This window comes from Accipiter gentilis, chromosome 27, assembly GCF_929443795.1.
Source record: "Accipiter gentilis chromosome 27, bAccGen1.1, whole genome shotgun sequence".
Taxonomy (NCBI): Eukaryota; Metazoa; Chordata; class Aves; order Accipitriformes; family Accipitridae; genus Astur; species Astur gentilis.
This window is the reverse complement of record NC_064906.1, coordinates 18,093,229-18,112,841: the sequence shown is the minus strand read 5'-3', so window position 1 is coordinate 18,112,841 and position 19,613 is coordinate 18,093,229. Positions and strand designations below refer to the sequence as shown.

At 39.0% G+C, this 19,613-nt stretch overlaps 1 protein-coding gene across 4 annotated transcripts in view; it reads right to left on the bottom strand.

Annotated features, from left to right (window-relative positions):
• The window catches only part of GALNT1 (polypeptide N-acetylgalactosaminyltransferase 1), an 89,432-nt gene that overhangs the window by 56,073 nt on the left and 13,746 nt on the right, over positions 1-19,613 (bottom strand). For 2 of the 4 annotated variants that reach the window (XM_049830396.1, XM_049830395.1), the window contains exon 2: positions 7,846-8,012. Coding sequence is in view for 1 of the 4 variants with exons in the window: in XM_049830395.1 (XP_049686352.1) it covers positions 7,846-7,868 (23 nt within the window). In the remaining 3 variants the exon portion in view is untranslated. Of the gene's footprint in view, positions 1-4,902; positions 4,950-6,979; positions 7,023-7,845; positions 8,013-19,613 lie in introns of those variants that run through there. The other 2 variants (XM_049830397.1, XM_049830398.1) reach the window with 2 other exon arrangements.

The following is a 19,613-nucleotide window of genomic DNA, read 5'->3' as shown; positions in this document are numbered from 1 at the left end:
TAGAAGTTCTACATTAAAATGTCAAACTGCAAACTCAAGATTTTACCAGCTGAGACTGAACTAAAATGAATACTACCCTTAGCAATAGATCACTCTTCATACAGATGTGTCAAATACTCAATAGCGTTTTCTGCAGATGATACTTTCTTCAGTTTGCACATGTCACCACTTACAAATGCCAGGCAGCATTTGCTTTTGAAGTATTTTGAGGAAGTAAGCAGATTCTTCTTGAAAACACCGATGAACGCAAACAAAAGGGGTTGACATTTACTCTCTATTCTGCTATTAAGATAGAAGTTAGAAGTGAGAAAAACTAGCAACTCAGATGTCAGTATTAAGGAATCACAAATTTCAAGGAGAAACCTTTGACTACTTAGAGGTCAGAAGATTTCACTGTCACCGAGCTACTTACACGTTTTTCATAGACAAAGACCTAAGCACACTACGAACAATCAAGTGAATAAATCTTTTACAAGACATCCTTGAAACCTTTGTCATATGTTAGGAGAAATTGTTAAATCTTGCAAGCTAAGTCTCAAATGTTCTATAATATCCAACCTCCATAAAGCTTCTGATTATTCTTTAGATATGAATCAAAGCCAAAAGCTAGAGTGGAATAAAATTGTTCATTAATTCTTCAAACACTTTTGAAGATGGCAGAAAATTACATAGGCAAATAGTCATCATTAAGGATGAATCACTAATGGGCAAGAATTTGAACTAAAGAAAAGCAGAGTCAACTAATTAGAAAAAGATTATAAAGGAGATTTCTGGAAACATAGGGTAAATTGCACAGAGAACAGATTCAGCCATCCTTATGTTAGTAACTGCAGAAACATCTAATCCTGAAAACTTTCTATCGCAGATTAAAAATCCAGAAGGGAAACTTAAAGAAATACCAAATGCATTCGAAGAACATTTTTTTCTCTGCCTTCAATATATGTGGAAAATATTTAAAAAATTATAAGTGCTCTAGAAGAAAAGCTTTGAAAACAATACAGGTAAAGAAAAATTGATGTTACATGCTAGGGCCATAGGGTGTTTATCCTAGAGAAACTGGCTGAATTCTGCCTAAAGTAACAGCAGAACTTGCTGAAAAATCAAATACAGGCAGATATCAAGTTAAAAACTGGTGAATGGGATAATGTAAGTGACTAAACATAAAGACTTGAAGAATTAGGAAATATAATTTGACAAAATAAGGGTGACTATCATTTAACACATGGTGCGTTATATTATTTCAAGTAAAATGAAGAATGGTTAACAAAACCTCTGAATACTTTACAAGTTCTGCTTCCCACCCCTTTCACAGTGACACTGCAGATGGTTAAAAAAAATAAATTAAAAATACTACACACACCCCACCACATCTAGGGAAACACCAAAATTCTAAGCAAAAATAACTCAGCAGTTTTGCAGGGCTAAACACTTTTTTAAATATACAGAAAACATCAGATCTCCAACCAAAAAACCTAGCACCCCCCCTCCAAAAAAAAAAAAAAAAAAAAAAAAAAAAAAATCAGAACACACGCTTGTTTCTCTTTCTCTAGAAAGAAAAACCTGATCAGATAGGGAGAAAAAAAGAAAAGCTAGCATTGTGCAGTCTCGTGATACATTCATGAAATTATTGCAATGTTACTCACTAAAACTTGTGCCCCTTCGCTATATCCATATGCAAATATAAATTCTACGTAGAAAGCAAATGGCTGTATTTATACAGACAAGCCATATAGCTCCTTCAGCATACATTCACACATGAAGTCTGTCTTCACATCATAAAGCTGTGTGCTCAGCAGGTAACTTCTGCTGCTAACAACTGTTTTGTACTTAATTAACACGCACAGCATTGCACCAAGGATAAGATTCTTCATATCCATCCTTCACTTTCCCTCTTAGACTCACTTGCTTTAGATTTAGTTTTTCTCAATTCTGTCTTCCCAAAGATCTCTGACAACAAAACCTTGAGAAATACTATGCTTTTAAGTTCTTTATTTTCACTGTCAATCCATGTGAACGTACACATGGTATAAAAAGAAGAACCTTGAGATTTTCTTCAAGGACCCATAAATATGTCCATTTCAAGTCTACTTCTAAAGTAGACAATGTTTGTATTTTGAGTTCTACTTTGAATAGCTAAACGAGAAGAAAAGAACTGTCAGATAAAAAGCTAAACAGGCAGAATACTAAAGCAGAGTTCTGGAAATCCTTCAGACCCTGGGACCATCTGCAAGACTGGACAAGGAAAGAAGAAACTGCAAGGGAGAAGTTGCTAGAATAGTTTGCAAACAGCCCCATATAGCAATGGCTCTTCTTCAGGACTAGAGTCCTTGGATACTTTCTTTGTCCCCATGGCATCTTGGTCTTCAGCACTGGTACTGATATTTCCACAGGACCAGAGCTTAAACTCTATAATTCAGACTTCAGGTGAGCTACAGAGGTTTATAAGCTGAAGCACCTGTGATGCCTGACAGTACAAGAGAATTTACAGAAGTATCTGTACTGTCCATTTTGTACAGAAGTATCTGTACTGTCCATTTTGAACTGCTGCAAAGGCTAGTTTCACATTTTGGCACATTCTCACAAAAGAAGCCTACTCTCCCTTTCCTTTCCACTGCATTTTCCCCTTTGATACACGAGCATGTAAACTACCCTTAACTCTCAGGCACCCAGCAGCTCTGCCCAATTCTGTTCTGTGCAAGCAGATGCACTCTCCTTCCCCATTGCTCTTAGATCTACATCTTCTAGGTTGGTACCGTACAAACAAAAACTAAGATAACAGGTGAAGCAGAGACAGGATGAAAAAGGGATCTTCTGTTGCTGCTGGAATCAAGACTATATAACAAAAGGAGGAGGAAGGAGGAGGATGAAAAGTTAAGATCCCACCTGTCCAAGAAATATATGGCTGCCCATATGATTCCAAAAACCTGAAGCACACAGTATTCACCTGTCCACCAAATGTCTTTCTCTAACTGTAAAAGTAGACAATTATAAAAATGGACCCAAGTATAGAAATTTTAATTGACCATGCACATAGGCCTAGCTCATTATAAGTTATCAGCGGGCAGAGCTTCCATATTCCATTAACTGGAAGGGAGAGAACTCAATTTGATCCCTCCAGGTCATATGCCAGTCCTAATGCAAATAAATGAAACCATGTTTACACATTAGCAGTGCCTACAAATATAAATACATGAAAAAGCTAGATTGACGGACAAAAAAAAAAACCAAAAAGCCCAACTGAATAGTCATGAAAGATTGGCAGAAGTTCAATGCCAAACAAAAAAAAAAAACAATATATGGCCAACCAGCAGATTAAAATTACTTTTAATTGCAGAATACTGAGACTATATAGGAAAAAAAAAAAAAGACTAAAAAGGACAAGAAATCCAGTCTATTAATTTCATTGTGAACAGTTTTGTCCTCTCCCCCCTGCCCCAAACCAGATATATTGGATAACCTTATAAAAAAAAAAATTAGAAACCAAGACTTCATTTGCCAGTATTTCCAGAGAAACTAAGCACTGGCTACATTGAAGACTTTTCTTGGATTCATCTCCAATACTACAGTAAATATTTTAAACCTCTTCATATTCACTAGGGTAGTACTTCCAAACAACTAAGGAAAAAAAAAAATCCACTAGTTAAACTTGGTTTGCTGAAACTTAAAAATACAAAGTATGAACACCGAGACCAAGAGCATGTTGCATTTAAATCGAGACAAGCGTGACAAAAATGTTTCGGCTTTATAGTTTTTCAGAATTAATTTTCTTCTGCACTCTGGACATACCATTATAAAAAGTATACCATTATTAATGAGAGAAAATGTAACAAGAAGGAAAAAGGTCTACATCAAACAGGTGGATATAAATTTAAAGAAGCTCTTGGGTAGCCCTACCAAATCACAGTAATCACAGCATTTGTGCAGGATTGGATGCACAGTTTGGATTTCCAAAGGTTAAACAGAACCACTGAGCACTCTTCCCAACTTTCAACTTCACTGAAAAATAAAAAACCTGACATTCAAGTTCACATTTGACCAAAAGCAGTAGTATGGAAAAAATAAGTTGAGTTCTACAGAAAACAATCCTATTTTAACAGCTTCAAAAATCTGTACTTTCTTTAAACAAGAACAAGTCTATCATGTTCTGAGCTTATTTGGGAAAGAAAATGCTAGAACAACAACAACAAAAAAAAAAATCAATAAAACTGCAAAAAATTAGTTTTCACTCAGATCATGGAAAGTATTTAAAGTAATTTTCACAAAATGCTACATTTGCAGCATTCTGTAATAAATGCTTTTCAAATATTGCTGGATTTTATTTCTTAATACTCAAAGAAAAATGGCAGATTCACATATTAAATTTCAAGACTATACTCTTACAGCTAGTGATTCCAAAAAAATGTTTTCCATCTGGCTTAACTTATAAGTTTTCAACCTAATATGAAAAAGGTTTGGCAAACTTAAATAAAATAGCCATATCAAGACTGCATTGCATCAGTGAGGGGAAAAAAGTAAATAAAATTTAGAATTTGTTATTTTTTGCGCTGTGCAGCAGTCCAGAGAACTCTGAAGTGTGATATGTAATTTAAGGCAGAAAGATTGTTTCTTGAAAGACTTCACTGTTTTTTTTCCCCAGATACCTATAAGATTGATGCTAACAATTTTCTGCATAGTTGCATAGAGAAAACCACCAGTAGAATATTAGGTACGCCACAGATGTATTCGACTTCACTAAATTACTTAAGCTTCTTCAAATCCTTAGGTGCTTACTACTATGCCAATTTTTTCCAGAAGTTGTCAGGTACTTTGTAAAAACTGGCTAACGTATTTAATTTGACACATCATTTTTGAAGGTATAAAGCTGGTAGCAACTTAAGCTTTTTTACAATTCAAAATTCATACCTGACTAGAAGCCAAGAGAGAAACAGGTCACCATAAGAAAGGTTAATCTGTCAAAAAAGATTAAAAAAGGGAATATGATGGAACTGTTTTGCAAATTCAGCTATACATTAATTGGAGACCACAGTATTTGAGTAATACAATCATTTTTTTCAAATTTAAATTAAATCAGACACTTTTTTAAAGCCTCTTTTAAAATTCTGTGCTCCACTTCATTTACAATTACTTTCCAGTAACTTTTCTGAAATATTTTCAACTTCTCTGAAAATACTAGACCCTTTACAACAAGAGGGAGTAGACATGCCCGAGAAGCCATACCGCATGGTTAGACCATGGTTAAAGATTCACCAACACACTACTGCATAAGTAGTTGCTACTCCCATCTTCTCTCTCATTCCAACACGCCAGCCTTCTGCTTTGCCAGCAAAAATTTACACAGCAATGAAGAAACTCAATCAGAGAACCGATACAACTGAAAAATAACGAAGAACTGTGTTTTTTCAGCCACATCGGTCTGCCGGTGCAGACCCAGATCAAAGAATGCAGACCAACCAGGTATCACCCGCCCTGCAACAGCAGTTATTTCCACTCCAAACTGTTCCCTCTTTAAACTCGCCATTAGAGTCAACAACCACAGAAGAGGTGGCTGGGCTACAGCGAAAGAAAGAATAGCGGAGCTATAGCTTGAGAGGTCATAAGCAGTAAATCCAGAAATAAAAATTTGCCTTTTTTTTTCTTTTTACCCTGATTTTTCTTTTTTTTATTCTGAATAGCCTCTACTATTATTTAACAGTATTAGGTAGCAATTCTGGATATATTTTTCCCTCTCCCCTAAACTGATGCTTGTTCAAGCTATACTTTTTAAGCACTGAAGAGTACGTGCCAGATTACAATCTTTCAAAGTTGACTGGAAAGGGATCCACTTGGACCTGAAACAGGCTTTTTTCCTTTTCACCCCACTAAACCTGAACTTCAAAGTTAGCCCCAATGAGTTCTTCAGAACTCAGTCTGTGAAAACCAGTCCTATGAAAGGTGCTAGGAGGTTTGCAGGAAAGAAAAAAAATCAACCACAAGATGTCAATACCAAGGATATCAAGTGGAGGACAACATTTAACACGCTAAATATAACTGAACTGGTTAATCTTTTCTGCCAAAGGAAACGGACTTGTCACACTACATCTTTGCTTGTCTGTCCTGTTAAACTTTGGTTCTCCATCTAATTTCAATCAAGCTTAAAAAAAGAACAGTAGCAAGTGGGAGACGCACACAGAGAGAAGGCTTGATAAGAACTTAGTTGTTAAACACCTCGTTGGGCAGCCAGTGGATGCACAGTGGCAGTTTAATAAGTCATCTCTTCTCTGACAAGGATGCTTTAAGGGAACTGTTTACTGTAGAAACACAGAAAATAAAACACAGGCTTGCTTAGTTCAGCTGGATGGAAAATTGATCTGAATACCAGCTCACTGGCCTAGATCATTCTGTTCAAAATGATATACTGAGAGTAAAGGTAAGTTTAGGAGAACTGAAAATGGGGTGCTTTACCCACTTGGATATTTTACTTCCCAATACCCAGAGAAAACGACAGTAACAGATAAATTAGGCTTCTGCTAATATCTAAAGGAATTCTTATGGACACCTGTTTAACAGCTGCAGACAACTGAACTGGTCCACCAGGAAAATATGAAATATGAAACAGAACAGAAGAATATGGAATATGTATGTGGTGGTTTGACCCTGGCTAGATGCCAGGTGCCAACCAAAGCCACTCTCTATCAGTGCCCTCCTCAGCTGGACAGCAGAGAGAAAACAGAATGAAAGGCATGCGGGTTGAGATAAGGACAGGGAGAGATCACTCACCAATTACCATCAGGGGCAAAACAGACTCAGCTCGGGGAAATTAGTTTAATTTGTTACAAATCAAATCAGAGTAAGCCAACGAGAAATAAAACCAGATCTTAAAACACCTTCTCCCCACCCCTCCCTTCTTCCCAGGCACAGCTTCACTCCTGAATTCTCTACCTACCCCCTCCACAGCAGCGCGGGGGGACGGGGAATGGGGGTTGGGGTCAGTTCATCACACCTTGTCTCTGCCGCTCCTTCCTCCTCAGGGGGAGGAGGACTCCGCACTCTTCCCCTGCTCCACCGTGGGCTCCCTCCCACAGGCTGCAGTTCTTCACGAACTGCTCCAGCGTGGGGTCCTTCCCATGGGCTGCAGTCCTTCCGGCACAGACCGCTCCAGCGTGGGTCCCCCGCGGGGTCGCCAGTCCTGCCAGACAACCTGCTCCAGCGCGGGCTCCTCTCTCCACGGGGCCACGGGTCCTGCCAGGAACCTGCTCCAACATGGGTTTCCCGCGGGGTCACAGCCTCCTTCGGGCATCCCCCTGCTCCAGCGTGGGGTCCTCTCTCCCCGGGCTGCCGGTGGAGATCTGCTCCCCCGTGGACCTCCCTGGGCTGCAGGGGGACAGCCTGCCTCACCGTGGTCTTCCCCACGGGCTGCAGGGGAATCTCTGCTCCGGCACCTGGAGCATCTCCTCCCCTCCTTCTGCACTGACCTGGGGGGCTGCAGGGCTGGGGCTCTCATGTTCGCACTCCTCTCTCTGGCTGCAGTTTTTGTTCCACAGCAACTTTTTCCCCTTCTTAAATCTGTTCTCCCAGAGGCACTACCACCATCGCTGATGGGCTCAGCCTTGGCCAGCAGTGGGTCCATCTTGGAGCCGGCTGGCATCGGCTCTGTCGGACACAGGGGAAGCTTCTAAGCAGCTTCTCACAGAAGCCACCCCTGGAACCCGCCTGCAACCAAAACCTTGCCACACAAACCCAATACAATGCAATGACAAAGTGGTAGCATACATGCAGTCTCTAAGCACTCCCTTTGCTCTAAGATAATCCAAAGCAGATAGACCTGACCAAAGTGCCAAAAATTCCTGGATCACATTTTGTACTAACCTCCTCTGCAGGTTTACAGCCATCTGGATGGTCCACTAGCGCCAAAATCCCGATGCATCGCTGTAGAGAGCCTGTGGTAGGAACCATAGAGCAAGACTGGCCTAGGCCATTCTGACATAAATGTAGAAGCAAAATAGGTCTTCCATCCACGAGGTCTTAAGGCTGTCCTAGAACAAGAACAGAGATTCAAATAAGTTCCAGACTCAATTCTGGCAGAGCTCGAGATGGAAGGGGAAGGGGAGGAAAGTTTCCCAGTATTTAAGACTTCAAAATCCAAAATCCTATGCAAGGGAGAAGGAGCCAAAGACTGCTTCTAAAAGAGGCAGGGAACTGAGCCTGTGAGGAAAACAACATATGCAGGGTAGTGTGGAGAGGTGGAACAAGTCATCAAAATTTTTTAGCCTTTCAGATGATATGATTTAAGTGGGAGGACTGCCTGTCCTCCCAAATAAGCAGTTATCTATTTTTGAGTTCTATATATGTCGTCCTCTATCCAATCATGAACACTTAGCACAACAAACTATGAATTGTTCTTGATAAGGCTAGAAAACAACCTCCTCAACAGCACACGTTCACATGAGCAGCTCCCCAGATGATCATTCTTTCGGACTACATTTTTCCCATACATATTCTAGTTTATAGATGTAGGGTTTTTTACAATCTTTCATCTCTCGCCCACAAGTTAAACATTAGCATTTATAATGACAGCGTTTGTAAAAAAAAAAGGTGTTATTAAACTAACACAGATCTGATGCTTAAGAATTAATGTTTTTTCCACTTCTAAAAAAAAAGTGACACCTGAAAAATGAAGCCTGAGCCTTTCCAAGTGTTATCTGTTAACATTTTAGCAATATTGAATGAATTCCTTCAAATCTCTTCCTTTACCCAGTTAATACAGCAATGTCTGAAGGAAATTCTAAGCAGCTGAAAAGTAAACAAAATATCTTAACAGACAAGAAAGCAGATTTTTTCAATTTAGTGCAGTTGTAGCTTGCTTACACTCAAGTAATATTTGCCATATATTATGAGCTTGTGTTGCATTTGCCGTATTATATATGAGCCTACTAAGTTATTCAAGTTTACTGCTCTACCTGTTTAAACCGTTAGCTTCATGTATTGCTTATTCAGGTGAAAAATTATGTACAAGTGAGAAAAAAAATCAGACATTGACACTACGATAACATGACAGTATGGAGGAAATACATGGTAAGGAAAGCTAAGATTGGCAGTGACAGAAAAGATGTTTGTCAACTGCTTATTCTGAAACAAAATTATTACCCCAGTACTGAGGCAGGTGAAGTAAGTACAATACTTGGCAGTTTCCCTTTTTTTTGTTTTCATATCAAAGTAGAAAGGGAAAACATCTCAACTCCTAATTTTGTTCTCCATTTGAGGATAGATTACCAAAATACTGATAGAGCATACTGATAGAATAGAAATAGTAAGCAGTTTTATATCCACAGAAGCAGCTAACAGTCTGAATTTTAAAAGAACTGGCTAAGGAACTCCTGGAAATTATGTCAATTTTTACCAACTCTGGAAAAAATAGGGACGTTTCAAAGGGCCAGAAAAATACAGATTCACAAGATGATCCAAGACATACCCAGCAGGACATCTAGCATAAATCACATGATTGTTACCTTTCTGAGAGTGCTAAATATTAAGAGATCATGACATAAATCTGAAGAGACCCAACTGCCTTTATCAAAGCAATTCACTCACAGCCTTCAAGAATGTTAAACACAGACTTCTATGATATATCTGACTAGGCTCTACACATTGCACTGTAACATGCAATACACACACACACAAAAAGTCAGTGTTGCTTCTGTTACATTAGCTTTTTTTATATCACTTTTTTTCAGTAAAACTCAAGTGCCTTACAGAAGTGGAGAACATGATCCATTTTTACAGATGGGGAAACTACTCCATCACTGGCTAAGCAGCTGGCAAATCTGGGAGCAAGTTTTCTTCTATCTGCTCAAGAGTTTTAACTGACATATCTATCTTTATATCTATCTGGTTAGATGAAGATCCATATTTTAATGATTTTGCCAATTTATGAATTTCTTCAAAGGATCCTAAGACCACAGGCTCTTTGTTCGGTGCTGTCCAGACACTGGACAGAAATAGCTCTTATAAAACACACAAACAAAAAGCGAACAATGAGAGCAGGACACACAGAGAATGGTCCATGTTGCCATTAGTAAGCAAGGCACATCTACCAAGGGCAGATGTTCTCTTTTTTGTAGTGAACTTCCACACACTTAAAGGCTTATAATATCCCTTGATCTTTTCTTTGGGTTACAAAAATGCCAATTCAATCATTCTTTCTGCACATACCATCTTTTCTAAATCACCAGTCATTACCATTACCCTCCAGAGGCAAATTAACCGTGCCTACATCTTTCTTGAAGTACGATGGCCAAAACTGATACAGTACTTTAACCTTACAATACCGAACAGAGCAGAAGATTCAACTCTACATGTCCTCCAGATTATACCACTGTTTATTCATGCCAATATGTACACACACCTCTTCTTTCTGAACAATGCTGCATTGTTAACTCTCATTTTGTAATCCATGGCTTGTCCTAGATCGGGGTGGGGAATGGGGTAGCAGCAACAACTTATACAATTGTTCTCCATCTTTATTTTGATGTTATTTTGACCTAAATATAAAGCATTTCATTTATTCTTCTAAATCACATCCTATTCTTTCAGCCCATCTTTCCAACATTCAAGATTCTTCTGAATTGCCATCCCAGCTTCGTGTATCTGCATTTATTCCCAAACACATCTTGTCTTCAGATTTCATAACCATTTCATTACCCAGTTCATGAACAAGAACAATAAGCTGAAACAACTATGCAAAATCCCATACAATATGCTTTCCCTTGCAGAAAGTGAACTACTGAAAAATAAAATTCTGGCTACTGTTAACCTAATGATTTTACACACATCCTAAAATAGCTTTTTTTATCTAGGCCGTGTTTCCTTAGCTTGCTCTGTAAGAGTAGCACATGTGGCCTTCTCCAGTCCACAAGCTTCCTGTTGCAGAGGATGTTAGATTGGCTTGATTATGCGTTTCTGATCTTCACAATAAGGCTTCCAAATTTGCTTCCCTAAGCTGTATGTTCAAAGACAGGACTGTCTTACCTGTAACTATATCTCTTCGGCATGTTTCTACTCTAGCTGGATTTTCCATTATATCCTGGCAAGGACAAAAATTAACGCACAGTAAGCACACAGAACTGGCTGGTGATTTCATGGTTCCAACTCAAAACAAAAGCCATTTTAGCCAGAAACAGGCAAAGGAAACCAAGGTGAAGATGATGCACTGTGCCCTTTCATTTTCTTGATGTAAATCCAAAGTAACCCAGAAAAAAAGTAACCTACACCCACTGCTGATGTAGACAGGCAAGTGGGTTAGGAGACCTGGCCACCAATAGCAGAATACATAGGTGAATAAAAACAAGAAAGCATCTGCTGCAATAGCAGTTATGAGTACTTAGATTAAGGCTACCAGTAGCCATTAGCTTTCAATGCTCCATACCACGTTACACTGCTACACAATTTAAACTGAAGGCTACTTCTGCTTCAAACTGTGCATACAAGCAGCCTACAGACTTCAAATGAAACTGTTGGAGCTGGGATTTTGGAATTTGGAATCCAAGCAGCTTCCGTTAATAAGAAGTTCTCACATCAACTCCAAGTATTTCACAGGATGAAAGTTAGATGAGGATGATTCTAGGCAGAGATCTCCCTTGCCAATAATTTTTACTGCCCTGTTTTATACTCCATTACCACCAGCTAAATGTTCTGTCATCACAAGCACCAGACCCTCTGCACAGTGGGTGCCTTAGTTTTTGTAAATGGCACCTAACAACGACGAAAGGTTTTTTTTGAAAATTGACTTTTCAGGGGAATCCAATACTCTGAGCTTTTATTTAAACCTAAACAAATTTTAGCCAGTCACTCTGGTATGCTGACCAGATTCACAGCCAGAATGTTTGTAGAGTGCAAAATATAACTGTCTCCTATTCAAAAGTCTATACTGAAGTCTCAATATTTGCATTCCCATTATTCAGAGAACTTCCTTCTGACACATATATTGTTAATAACAGCAACAATCATGCAGAGCTACCTATGCACAATGAAATATTTATTCCTAATTGTCACTCTTTAGCCCCCTTACCACTTTCACCTCTTCCTAAATATAATATGAATTGACAGTATGATTTTTTTTTAGTCATGCATTATCTTCCTAGTCTGTACAGTCAATTTGTGTTTATTCAGTGACACACCTTCCCCCCCTTACCTCCCCAAATCATAGAGCTGCCATAAAGTATGTAGCCAACTCCATTTAATCGGCTTATTTTTCTACCAGCTCAGTCCAGTGGTATGACTCTGCACATCGTCAGAAACATCAGAACCAGGGAGGGAACAGGAAAGCATAAAGAGGAGAGAAAATTATTAGTTTGCCATGAAACTCCAGAGAAAACAGATTTATAAAACTGAGAAAACCACATCTTCTACCCGTTGGCCTTGAAGTGACCAACAATACATAAAAAAAAACCCCAGAGCATACAACAAAACCACCACGGTTTTATTCCATACATCTCCATGGCTTTATCATCTTATACAGAAAGACAGAAGGGAAATAATCATTTGAATAAATCTTTCTTAATGAAAGCAATCCAAAGATTTATTTCCTGCATGCACTTTGTCAGAAAAAAAAAAAAAAGATTCGTAGGCATCATTTATAATACAATCAGCAAAATCATAAACACAGGTATGTGTTTAACAGGTGTAAAGTACACACTGCTATCATACTACCTCCCCTGAACTTATACAAAATTGTCAAGGTAACAGTTCTTTCAATCAGGCTGACATCTAAAGTGTATGCCCTTACTTTTCTTGGCCTTCCCCATAGGCTGTTCACCGACCAAGCAGAGATTCTAGCAAGTACAGCCGTGCAAACCACGCAGCAGCACCTTCCTCTCACGGGCCGCCTCCTGCCTTCTGGGGGCACTGACTCAAAGCAATACAAGCCAACACCAGTGCTGTATGAAAGGGACCACAAGTGATTGAACCCATGGGGGGGGGGGGGGGGTTAAGTAAATCTTATTTTTAGAAGTCAACTGTAAAACGCACCTCTCCCCGCCCCCAAATCAAGAGTACAGCAAAGCTCATTTTCACTTTGCTTGAGAGTACTACGCTGCTGGAAAGCACAAGAAAAAAATAAAAATACAAGACAATCTACTGCTCTCAATAGTAAAGTGTCTACTGTCATATTCAGCATCATTACTAAATCTCTTTGGACTGTAAGAAATACCTCTTTCATAATTCAAACAGTACCTACACAGAATTGCACAACCTGAAAAAGAAAAAAGCTGTGTTTCATAACCTCACAACCGCTCTCCAGAAAGACAAGAAACAATTTATTTGCAAATCAGGAGCAGCACTACAACAGGTCTGTAAAGATGACGGGAGCCTTTCTGAACTACCATGACTCAAAAACATTAGTAAAGCGATCGGCAAAACCAGTTTACTTTGGCAGCGTTAATGTACATCAGCCTTAAGTACGAGCATGGAGCATCAATGGTCCGGGCATGCTTGCCTGCGGTGGGACTGTCAACAAAGAGTTGTGTGTTGACTGCTGCGAGCTGGCAGACACCCTCTGCACCTTCTCTTTAGCCACCGGGAAACACTACCCTCATTGTTTCCCAAGTATGCAAAGCAACCGGCGCAGATTCATATGGAGGATGTGAGCCACAGCGCAAAATGCATTAGACACCTCTCAGCTCCTTCAGTGGACAAAGCGTTCACTATGAAGGAACTCAGAAGCCAAAAAAATAAGATTTAGTGTCAACTACAAGTTTTCTGTTTGTTTTGTTTGTTTATAAAGAGTGGGTAATTTAGTTTTCCGGTAATATTTCTATTGTAATGGGCTATTCAAAACTTAAACACCGAGCTGTACTTCGCTCTCAAAATCTCCACCTTCCCACCCTATTCCGCAGCAGTTTCGGCTCCAGTCTGGTCTTCTCTCCCCCTGCTCACGAGAGCTCAGGTGGGAGCAGGAGCAGACGGACACCCTGACAGTACAGACAACACACTCCCTTGTGCACAGAGCACTGACTTTGGACCTCACGGACAACTCTTCACCACAAGTCACATGAAGCTCAGGAAACCTCAGATCATTATCACTTACCGTAGCAGCTCGAGCAGGCATCTTCCTCAAAAAATGCGAGCACGGCACCAGCCTTAAAGCAAGCAGCAGCAACCAGGCAGAACTATCAAGCCCCTCCAGTATGCCAACTGGCATTAACCCCAGCTACCTATATAGATGTGTACATGTGCATAGGTATGTACAGAAGTGGAGGACTTCATTTAATTTTTACAAATGTGGCTCGACTTCCGCTTTCAGAGTACTGTTCCTTGCTACAAAAAGTGTAAGTGACATTAATGCTGGCACACAACCATAGGATCCCTTCAACTGAGAAAGACAATGCTTTCTGTTTAACCTTTTCTAGTCTTCCCTGACTCATTAGGAAAAAGTACCCAGACCTACTGAGGAAAAAAAATCCTATTTAATTATGAATACAAAATAGTTAAATACATAACTACATTAAAATCAATCACAACTGCCCTTATAAACGTTCACTGAAATTGCATGCCCTATGATGATCAATACTTTACTCAATAGTGAGCAGAGAACTTCAGGAAAGCTGCCTGCTGTATTCTCAGGTACAATACTCAACTGAATAATCTGTAACCTCTAGTTTTCTCATCTATGCAAAAAAACCAAACAGTAGGAAAGCTTATAGGGGGAGGGTGTGCGAGAACAGAGTTTGGGGGGGGGGGGGGGGGGGGGGGGAAGTACCTGAGTTATTGTTATACTCAGTTTCTCCATTACCACTGATAATTTTTAATGGAACTACAGTGAGATAACCACAAATATTTCCCATTACCTGAGAGGTGATCAGAGGGATGCAAAATTACGGACGTTCAAATACGCTGTTTTAATGGTGCTTAAACCTCAGCCTTCCATGGGCCAAGAAATCAGTTTGCAAGTGGCAACAGGCAGCTGTGGGATAATAAAATTACGGCGACTCTGTCCAACACATAGAGAAAGAGAACTACAGAATTGTTCTACTTCTAACCAAAGTCTTAGCTTTTTTGGAGATCTCCCACACATACAGTATTATAGCACGCGCTATAGCATATTACTTAAAGTGAGAAAAGTGGTGGGGAGGGGTATCTAAGCAAGATCCTAAGACCTGCCATTCACAACAGGCAGTACTTGAAATAAATCAACTGGTAAATTTATGAAAGCAAATGTCAAATTTATGCAGTGCTTTTCAACATTTACAAAGGATCTCAATGATACAATATTTTCTCATAAAGATAATAAAGTGCGAAGGGGTAGAATGTCCTCAAAGTAAAACCACTGCTTCATGCATCTAATTATGTCTGTTTAGACACTGAGAAATTATTTCTTCCAGCACTCTGGCATAAGAGACAGTCTAGTGTCTATTCAGCTGTACACCTTCATTACGAAAGAAATACAAATATTAGAGTCCTTACTCTAAACCAAATAATTTATGGCTGTATACAGAACTAAAAAAAGGCTGTTTGTATATTTACTAAGTTAGGAACCAAATGTAACCATAAAAAACCCCTCACAAGTCAAATAGGAAATATTATCTTGCAAGACTAAATTAGCACCTGTTAGTCAAAGAGGAAAATGAGAAAATTGTATTCTTGTCCACAAGCTTTTACAAAGCCCTACATTATCTCACATTACAACATTAGTCCCCCAGTAAAGTCCAAAATAACACACTGCTTATTAGGAGGAGTTCAATTCAGGGAACAGTAAGTTTACAGCACATAAAAGTAAACCTCTAGAAAAAAACTTAGCCTAGAGCACAGAAGTAATATGTAGAACCTCCCCTAGGAAAAAAGTCTGGCCTGGGGACTCAGTTCTTTAGAAATATTAATGCTCTATTTAAAACAAAAATTTTGCGGTGAGGAAAATAAGTGGAAGTGAAGAGGGAATGGTTTGCTGCCTTCTGCCAGATTTAAAGCACTTCAGCAAGACTGTCTGTCAGTGTCAACAGGAGAATACGTACTCTAAAACAACAAACTGCTTGACTGAGCATATGTCTTCATACACAAATACTAACCCTCCCACAGAAATTCTAGTTTCGTATATCTTCATCTGCCTCCAGGCAAAGCTCTGCTGCTTGCAACAGTATCAGAAATTTGGCTGAGCTGACAAATGACTATCATTTCTCATTTGCAAGAGTAGGAAGATTGCTTTAAACAAAAAAATTTCTTCCATTCTTCTAAGTAGAAACAGGCAGGCAAACATTTTCTGGCTTCAGGTGAGATAACGGTCCCTGTTTCAGGAAATTTTGTTTACCATGAAGGAACACAGGAAATGTTAACAAGTTTCCAAAACAATGGATCAGTTAGTAATAGGAATCCTAACTTCTTTCTTGTCCCTTTCTGTAAGATCAGTAACAGGTAGTAGAAACAGAATACTGAGAGCTATTAACACTGTCATAACAAGGATGAGGAAACTGCGACAATAAACCAATGAATTAGCTTTTCTAAAAAAAGCACTGCTGTTTTAATGCAGCCTTTGACAATGCAGCAATCTGGCCTACAGTTTCCCAAATCATGCTGCAAACCTTAAGGTTTCTTCCTAGAAATACCCTGTTTCACTTAGTTTACTAATTGCTGAGTCAGTCAGCCGTTTGCACTGCCTTTCTTTTTACAAGCACAAACCCAGAAGATACTTGGGTATGCAGGAAACAAGGTATGCGGTTTATATATACATCATGCCTAAAATCATGTTTAAAAAAAAAATCAAGAATACTGAAAATCAGCACTGCAGCTCAAGGAATGCATAATAACGTCCCCTAAGCCCTAAGCATTTGCTTCTATCCACACACTTCTTTCTGACAACATCACATTTGGGTACAGGTTAGAGCTAATTTAGCACAGAAAAGTACTGCAATCCAGAAAATTTTGCAATCTCTTTCACAATACATGCCTAAGGAAGGGAAAGAATGGCCAGGAAACGACTGTTTACTTCAGCAGCAGTAGCAGACTGGCATGCTTATGAAGCTAACAACCTAATTCTTAAATTTTGAGACTTGCCATTGCTGTTACACTAAATCTCAACGGGCCTGCTACATGATAATTATGTCTTCTGTTTTTTCTACTTGCTTGGTTTTCAGTTATTCTGTATCTGTTTCCTATCTCAATTTAAGCACCTCTTCAGGAGCTGGACCAGGAACATTGTGAATTACATCATAACATCGTGAGGGAAGGATTATTAATCTGATACCGGGCAGAATGCTTCAGCATCTGAGAAACTTTGACTACTGGAAATCTCCATCAGCTATTCAGATATAAATTCAACCTTTTAGCATTTTCAGTAACTGGAAAGACATCAGCTGCGTAAAGTTTTGCTTCCCTGCAACACCTGGCTGGTTCAAGGTCGAAGAGTATTTCTTGTTTGAATATTCTAGAAAGGGATGAAACAGGAATCTTCCATACAGAAGCTCCTCCTAGCATACATTGAAAGTTAGGCAGCAATACAAAAACATTCAGAATGTTTAAGTTTCTAATGAACCCCTAAAAAAAGTTACTAAAGGTAAAATAGCGTAACAAGTAAGCTAGGTACTTGCTATATTGAAAGGAATATCAGGATATAGAGAGACCATGACTTACAGAAGAATAAAATCTGAACATTTTACTTGATAACAGGAACACTATACTACAGAACATTTCAGCAAGCCCCAAAATGAAAGAAGGCACCTTTTAAAAATACAGTTAAATACGAATGTACTACTTTTGTTCAATCAACACTGAATTATTCTTATTTCTTTAGAAAGGTGGGAAAAATCTTTGGAAGTACAACACTGACTTAAACCACTTATCCCCAGATATTTGACTTGACATCAAGAAAAGCAAGCAGGAAGCTCTCAACACTTTTGCGCATCTCATGATAGGCCAAAACAAAGCCTCCCAACTCATTCAGCTTTCAGCTCAACTGTTTGACAAAGTCACACCCTTAAGCAAACCACTTCTTAACATTGGCTCACGTGGAAAGTATCAACTAACTTTTTTGTATACATTAGGAAATGTACGACGTTTTTTAAAGACTCAAATCCAATTCATCATTAGTAACTAAACCAGAGAAGCAGTGCCAGCTGAAAAAGCATTTTTAAAGACCTTCCTTTGCAACTGAAAACTTGGGGCTTGCAATTACCTCCCTGTGAGGCTCCCACCAAAACACGGAGCATCCATTTGTCAAAATATCTTAGCTGGATTTCCACGGTATGATACATGAACATTTAGCTTCAAATTACTTTGATATAAAATTGATAAGAACCAACTTATAAGCAGCAGCTCAAGTGCTTCATCAGCTTCAAAAGAATAGCAAATGCTGAGAACAGTTATTTGCTTTGCAAGCTGAAGTGTTCTACAGACCAAGTATGCTCAAACCACTGATTTGTCAGCATTGCGCTTAGATTAGCACGAAAAAACGTTCCATGCTTCCAGAAACTAAGTTCTAAATAAACTCTAAATAAAAAGATGATGACTTAAATATGATTCTTTCAGCAAAAGCCCTATCGACCTTCCATATTCATGGAAAATATTATATGCAAAATGGAAATTTCAACTTAATTTTCCACACCATAACAACAATGCTCTGCTTAGTCATCAAGAATGAACACTGCAAAAAAGTTTTAAGAGACTTAAAGTTCAAGCGCTATCTTCAGCAAACGTATGTATGCAGAAGAAAACTACAAGACTTTAGAGAGCATGTAAATTTAACTTCTTATATAACTATCTTGTCTGTCTGGTTTGGACTACTATGTAATTTTTTTTGCTCAAGAGACATCACGTATTATCCAAATACATCAACTGTCTTGTCTACTTCCTCAACAATTATACCAACATACCCCAGGGCTATAGCGGTGTGCCCTATGCTGTAAATGAAAGCAGACGATATGCCTATTTTACATTATACTGGCGTATATAAACCCTTCCCATTTCTCGCAAAGATCCCACTGATATTTTCCTGCTAATTATAGCTTGCCCTCTTTTGCCGGCATTATATCAACATCTTTAGAATTTAAAGCTTTTTTTTTTTTTCCTCCATTTTTATGTTTCCATTTCCAGAAAGCACAAGCAAGCACGAAAAGGAAACTAAGTCCTATGTCAAGAATAAACTTCACTCTTGTCAGTCAAGTGGGGCAGGAAGGAAGAAGGTCAAACTGATTTTTTCCTACCTGAAATGGCTAGACAGGCTAATCACACTAGTCAAGACTTTCACCTGCCAATAGGTAGATTGTCCCCAATCAATGCTTCTACATTCTCGTAAGAGTTCCAGGTTTGCAAACTCTCTTACTCAGCTTGCTACACAACCATAACTGTCACTGTTTGATAAAAGAAATAGTAAGATACTATGTAGCCACTTAAATATTTTTATCTTCCAGAGGAAGAAATTTACAATTTATTCTCTCTTGCCAACTCCCCTGTTCCCGTCTCTTACTGGTTTTCTGTTGCCCAGTTTCTGTCTGCCTATACTTGGAGCCCCCAACGCACACCTTTAGGCAAAGCATTGACTAGGAGACTCTCCAATGCTGTTTGTAGCTGCAGTAAATTAAAAAGTTGAAAAGGGGAGTGTCATTGCTTCCTTCACATTGCTCAGTGCAGTTGTCCAGGAAAGGCTGGAGGTTACA